General features: G+C 36.2%; 1 protein-coding gene across 7 annotated transcripts; it reads left to right on the top strand.

Annotated features, from left to right (window-relative positions):
• The first annotated feature begins 1178 nt into the window (after positions 1-1178).
• On the top strand, positions 1179-6267 carry LOC113357956. Of its 7 annotated transcripts, XR_003364029.1 has the most exons (7): positions 1180-1949; positions 2022-2106; positions 2438-2524; positions 2806-2870; positions 3290-3576; positions 5718-5818; positions 5955-6267. XR_003364029.1 is itself a non-coding variant. In XM_026601445.1 (5 exons), the coding sequence occupies exons 2-5, from the start codon at positions 2028-2030 to the stop codon at positions 5808-5810; spliced, it is 324 nt and encodes a 107-aa protein (XP_026457230.1). In that variant the 5' UTR covers positions 1179-1949; positions 2022-2027; the 3' UTR covers positions 5811-6267. The 7 variants fall into 7 exon arrangements, 1 of the variants encoding a protein (XP_026457230.1); XR_003364030.1 differs by having other exon boundaries at positions 1179-2106; positions 3200-3576; XR_003364027.1 differs by lacking the exon at positions 2438-2524 and having other exon boundaries at positions 1181-1949; positions 3204-3576.
• The last annotated feature ends 534 nt before the right edge of the window (positions 6268-6801 follow it).

Genomic DNA, 6801 nt, shown 5'->3' with positions numbered 1-6801 from the left:
TCCTCGTTAACAAAATCTTGCTCTGTCTTTTACTTATTTCCGCAATTATAATTGTTTTTATTATAAATAGAAGTAAAATACACAAGCGTTAATTCCCATTTACTTGATAAGTAATCATATTGTGTTTGGTTAAGTCAAAACCTTTTATCAAGTAAACATACTACACCAGATCAAGGTTTTTGCAACGTTTAGTTTTACGGGTTTGCAACGAACGTTGCATTTATCCGTTGCTGATATTTACCAGAAACTAGAAAAAATAAAGTAACTAGGATACGTTGCCTTTACTAATGTAGTTGAGGGCTTAAATGTCTTTTGGAATTCTCGATTTCCCTTCTATTTTTACATTTATCTTTTTTTTTCTTTATCTCTATCCTCGAGTTCTCCTCCACCCATTTTTCTTCTCTTCTAAACCAAAACTTAAATCTGCGATGCGAAATCAAGCCCCCGTTTTCAGAAATCAAAACCCATTTCTCCTGAATCCAATCAAATCTTGTTGGATATTTTCAACAAACCCTTGAATTGAAGGCATTTAGGCTGCTTCCTGAAATCAATATGTGTGGAGGTTCCGGCTTTTATCACAAGGGATACTTGGTTCAAGATTAAATTCACCATAGGACCTCGATGAAGCTTTGAATATCTTACACTAAGTGGAGGTTCAAACCCAAAAGGTACCTATCATTTATGTATTGGTTTCCACGATGATGCTTTGTCTCAACTTAGCTTGAACTACGTAGGCTTGATCCCACTCGGGTACGTAGGCAGTCACTTAGGTGATGCAGACACTCTAGTTTTAAAACCTTTTTTTTTATCACTTATCTTGGTTTTTTGAAAATAAGGGGAGAATGTTGGATATTTTCAACAAACCCTTGAATTGAAGGCATTATGTTCTGGGGTTCCTATTGTGAGTTAGAAAACTGAACAGAAAACTCGTTTCACCAATGGACGCATTGAAGGAAGAGACGCGCCTGTTCACTCTGAAAAGATGCATGTAGAGATAAAGAGTCATCTCCAAAGGGTGTGATTTCCTCTTTAAATAGGAGACTTGTTTTCATTCAAAACACATCTCTCAATTTTCTCTGTTTTCTTTCTCACAAACATCATCATTATCAAAACCAGTGTGTTCTTGGTTGGATCAAGGTCGTACAAACTTTGAATCCAACAACTGTCGTGGGGCTTCAAGTATCCTGACGGCGATATTCATTGACCTGTTTGTACTCGCCAATTCAATTGGAAACGGGTCGAATAATTGTCAAAAGTAATCTTTCGTTAGAGCCTTGAACCCTAATATAACACTTTTCTTCGACCTGTTTTAGTGTCTATTTTCCAACAAATCTTACAAATCAAAACTCTGTTCTCTCATAAATCAGCATCTCTGCCAAACCCTTGTTGCGGCTAAATCATGTCATGTTCGTAAACAATGGGTTAGTAGAGATCAAGAAGAAGACGGAGCAGGTGAGAAAGTTAGTTTTGGGCTTTGCTGTGGCTTACAGAGTAACAGAGAAATAGAAGATGGTATTAAAATTCGAATTTCAGAGAAGGGGAAGATGAAATGTTACTTCCGTTGACGAATAATGGGTTCTCCTGGTTTGATTCGATTTGAAATAGGAAGGATCTAGTGCAACTGAAGATGGTGGTTTCAGTGATGTTCTACCAAGAAGTTAGGTCTAAAAATGAAGCTGTTACAGAGGAAATTGCAATTGGGGTTTGAGGTTGAACTCAAGATTGATGGTGTGTGGATTTGGTTGAATTAATTTTGGTGTTGCTGAGAAATCCGAGAAGAAGGAGAGATGGGATTGTGTTTGGGTTTGGGTTTGAACTGAGTGGAATCAGGAAAGACAAATCTTTCAATCACTCAAACCCTAGAAATCGATTTCTTTTTTGAAGTCAAATCATTCTGTATAGTGTGTTTGGTTGCAACTCTTTCTATTATACATGAATGGATCCTGCAGGTACAACCCTAATCTTTTAGTTGGTAAAATTTTGTACAAATTTTAATTTTCCAATTTTAATTTTTGTTGAAGCATTTGATGGAGTTTTATGCAAAGGGATTACAAGCGGAGCTCATATTCATTCAACTCTGTTTCAGCGCACTTCCTGGGAAAGCAGGTGATGCTTTTTATCTACTTTCTCATACAGCATATCACTAGGAAACATATTTTCGTTCACTGATACGCTATCATCTTCTACATTTTTTAATTCGAGAGGAGGAGAAATTTTCTTAACATTGGGTTTGTTGAATGTGTTGTGCTGTAATTGATGGTATACAATATATGAAGGATTAGATGCCAATCGTTGCCTAAATTCCAATTGAAGTTATTTTAGTTACAGTTCTGCTGTACTATCATTTAGGTAGTTGATAAATTTCAATTGTTTCTCCTTGGACTTCTCCTTTTCTTTTGCACTAATGGATCTCGATTTGAATGTTTCCGGAATAAAGCCTGTCATGAGACTTGTGCCTTAAAAGATCGATATTGTTACATGTTAAGGGACACTAATACACTTGGGTTGACAAAATTTGTCATTGGTATGTTTCATTGAATTATTTACCTTTTCGTCGGGTTTGAATTCTACATCAATGCTCCTAGTTCTCTTTCTGGAATTCATGATATATTATGATTCAACTTATTTTCTTAATATGGAATTGACTGGTAAACCCGGTGCTGTAGATGGTTTTCTTTATGATTCAACTTATTTTCTTTGAGATCACTGCGAACATTGAGAACATGCGGTTTGCTCATTCATTGAGAAGGTATAGTCCTATGACCCAGTTCCTTACTCATAGTATTTTCTGTTTGCATTTTTCAGGAGAGATCAGTTTAGGGGTCTTGGCAAAGACAAATCTCATGGATAAGGGTACTGATTCTATTGATGTAAGTTGCTTACTACCCTGCAGTTCTTCGTTATATTTTCAAACATATCCCACGGTAATAGAGATGTTTTGTAATAATAAATTTGTGCGAATATGATTTGAGATTATTTTCGATTACTTTTGCAATCAAATTAATTAAACTAAATTAAAAAAAAAACATCAAAATCACCAAAACTAAACTGATACTTGATTAGAAAAAAAAGAAAAGAAAGTCTAGCACCAAAAAAATCGTTCACATTAATATTTAGACTTGGTAGCAGCATCATTATTTCTTCTTGAACCTTTGCTTCAAATCTTCCAACTTGTCAATAACAGCATTGAATTGTTTAGACAGATCCTTCATCACTTTTGCTGCTGCACGACTTCTTCGACTTTTTCTCTCCTTGTTTATCTCATTAAATTCATCATATACTATAACAGCAAAAGCAATACCAACTGCACCAATCGAAAGACCAAGACAAATTCCAGCTGTTGAGAAAAAAACATGGTAAATTGCTTGGTATATTGCTTTGTCCCGATATGAACTGACACGACTAGGTGCAGCAGCTTGGTATATTGCTTTGTCCCGAGATGGCTGATTGTTGTTCATAGTCCGACTGGCATATCCTAATGAGCTTTGCAGACTTAAGCGAACTGGATCATTATGTCGTGCATCCATTGTGTACACTCTCCAAGCGACCTTTCAGAACTCCTGTGGATTCAAAAAGGTAAGTAACTGTAGGGCGGATCCGAAAAATCACACACTCCAACAGTTTACTTTTATAAAGATGATTACTTATGCAGAGTCGATTTTCGAATCTCAATCCAAATGTTTAAGTTTATTCCCATCAAGTAGCTGCCTAAGGCTGCTTGGCCACATACTAAGGTCAAGCTAGACATACACCCGATTGTTTAATGTATTAAGAAAATATTGATGGCATCTTGACGTTCAATTCAAACATGACTATGAGTACCACAATCGTAACTAGTCTTAGTAGAACTACGTCGTTACAGTCTTCCTAATAAACAACAGAATGTAAAAAATGAACAAGAAAAATATGAGGAACCCAAGAACTGTGGGTATCACTTCAGTGAATGTAAATCCATAAGAGAGTTCGCAGATGACTGAATCATGAGGTAGCGTTTCAAGCTTAAGCAGATCATGTTAGGAAGCATTTACGATAATGTGCAGGTGTATACTGGAAGTCTGTATGCCATGTATTCTTTATCACATCTAAACAAGCAGCCTACTAACAGCATTTGAACACTTAACAAGGCACGAGTGCATGTGCCAGAATGACATATTTGCAAAAATTCCTAAGTTCGCTTTAATGAGTTCTCATGGCTTGGCCGCATTCATTAGAGTATATCATGTAGGCAATAATCAAATGGAATCAAGAGTTTAGAGAAGGTATGTCTCCCAATCTGTTGTTTCGAGATGAGTTTTCTGGGACTGAGAGATGGCTTATGTGATTCGTTGACTGTCTTGTGACTCTTGTCCATAGCTATTCTCCAGTCTGGAGTTGGCCGAGATGGTTGACCCGAAGTAATCGTTCATAACAGAATCTTCTGAGATGATTTCACTGAAGGATCGATTTAAAATTAAAGGGTCGATTAACAGAATCTTCCGAGATGTTTTGTCTTTTATTAGTATTCAAATTACGAGGTGGAAGAGATGTTCCAACTTCCAAATATGATTCAGGGTATTTCTTAAGAATTTGAAGTTCTTAGATTGGTTGACAGGGTAATGTCTTGATTGACATTCTTGGGGTTTACCAGATATTAGAAGGAAAATGATATCGACTATAGTTCCCTTGGATTGGTGTTGTTAACCGTTACCAAGCCAATATTAACAGAAGTGTTGACATGATTGCTGCCTGTCGCAGAGAGTGGGAGTGCAAGTACTATTGATAACTGGTGCTCTCCATGTTCGTGCATTATTCCAAGAGGCTAAGAAAAAGGTCAACCTCTTGATAGTTGAACATGGTCCCTTAATACTGAAGATCATCTTGGTAATCACCCGAGGTTCTCGTTGATATGAGTTAAAGAGTATTGGGTTCTTACGTTTTAGGTCCCCAACCCCATAATACACATGTCTGTTTCAAAGTCAATGTTTTCCTGGAACTTCCAAAGTCTTGTAAGTTAGGTATATGGCAGATGCTTAGAGTTGAAGCTGAGTGCCTCTTTAAATGGTTTGGTGCACAGTAACAGGAATCCCGGGGTACTGGCCAGCTGCACATATGCTATACCTAGACGGTGTTGAGTTTATTGTCTCTAGATTCACGCTTACAATCTACTTATTAGTGACTCTAACCATGTTTTTCAAGTCAGTGAAACTTGATTCACTTCTTAAATCCACTGATTTTGGTCCTTCAGTGTAACTTCTGTCGAGTTTTGCCAAGATATTTAGAAGCTGAAGTCTTACTTTAACTGCAAAATGATATATTACTATCTACTTCATTCTCAATTCATGATAGTTCTTTCATTGGATACAAGGATTGTGTCCACAAGGGAACTTGATTCCATTTTTTACTCATGGTTTAACATGTTATCATATGTTTCGTTATGCATTGAAAAAATCAGATTTCACCATGTCTGATTGATTGAATAGTTTAATATCTGATAACTAATTGCAACAAGGAATGAGAAACTTAAGATTGTGTAAGCTCTTGTCTGTAATGCTATGCTGTTGTAGCCAACTGAGATATATTAGCGAAGACCGTATTATCATCGCTTGTTGTACTGGTAGATAAAATTAGTAGTCACACAAATATTCAAGATCCATGTCTTTAAGGGTAGCTACTCTTATGAAAAAATTTAAGATTTATTTCCATAATTCTTCTCATCCTCTTTCCTACATTTATTTCAGCATATGTTAAGATGGAGCAGGAAGAATACAGCAAGGAAACAATTGACTGGGGCAACATTGAGTTCATTGACAACCAAATTGCGCTGGATTTGACTGAAAAGGTACTTCTCCTTTATATTAACAATTCTTAGGTGGATGTCTCAGAAATCAAAATGCTTCTTAACCTTCATGACTGTTTATTTATTTTTTTCCGGACGTTATGTGGGAATTCTTCTTGTTCTGAATTGTCGTGTTCAGGTGGCAGAAGCAAAGAGTTTACTTCTTGGATGTCTTCGCACATCTCCAAGCATGAATCTCCCATCATGTTGTTTAACTGGTTTCTTGCTTGCTCATCATGCTACTTTAAGACTTTGGTTGAGAAGGCTTCAAAGACGTCGTTTATGAAGCTTGTAATGTTCAGGATGAATTGGTTCTTGTCCTTGTGCCAAGTGAAGAAAAAGAATCGACCTTGTTCTGAATGTGATTTTTTTTTTTTTTTTGTGTATATTCAAACTAAGTTCATATTGGTGTAGAATATTACCAGGTCAGGTTTAATATAATTTGTAATACGAAGACACCAATACAGATTTTTGTAATATATATATTTTTTTTAAATCTGGTAATAAATTTTGCAACGTATATATATGTTGTTAAATTATAGCGTACGTTGAAGTAAATCTAATTAAAGCAACGGATGAATCAACGTATGAAAAGTTGCACGAATTAATTTCAGCATATAAACGTTGCCCAAAATTTGTGACGCCGTGTGGGCAAGTTGCTTAAATTATTAGCAACGTGTGGTAAATTTGGGTTTTTAGTGTAGTGATTGTATTGTCTCGATCTCGTATCCATAGACGATCACACGAAGTGCGAACGATTAGTTGTATTGTCTCGACTCAGTCCATAGACAATCACTTTCGGAGAAAAGACTTATAGGTAGGAAAAGTTTTAGCTTGAGGTATATTTGGGTACCCTCTCCTTTTCAGAGTCATGCGTACCGATTAAAATTATCTCTTTGTTCGTAACTGGCATTGAGATTAATTTAAGTCAATGTTCAGGATACAAGTCCATGTGATTTGTTAATGTCCGACAAAATCCTTCTTTT

This window comes from Papaver somniferum, chromosome 3 (genome assembly GCF_003573695.1).
Source record: "Papaver somniferum cultivar HN1 chromosome 3, ASM357369v1, whole genome shotgun sequence".
In the NCBI taxonomy this organism is placed as follows: Eukaryota; Viridiplantae; Streptophyta; class Magnoliopsida; order Ranunculales; family Papaveraceae; genus Papaver; species Papaver somniferum.
This window is presented reverse-complemented; position numbering and strand designations above follow the sequence as displayed.

Bases quoted from the DNA above. Each gene is read 5' to 3' on its own strand.
- LOC113357956 (XM_026601445.1), top strand. From the start codon at position 2,028: ATGGAGTTTTATGCAAAGGGATTACAAGCGGAGCTCATATTCATTCAA. The intron at 2,107-2,437 runs GTGATGCTTTTT...TCCGGAATAAAG, and splicing joins CGCACTTCCTGGGAAAGCAG to CCTGTCATGAGACTTGTGCC. The intron at 2,871-5,717 runs GTAAGTTGCTTA...CATTTATTTCAG, and splicing joins AGGGTACTGATTCTATTGAT to CATATGTTAAGATGGAGCAG.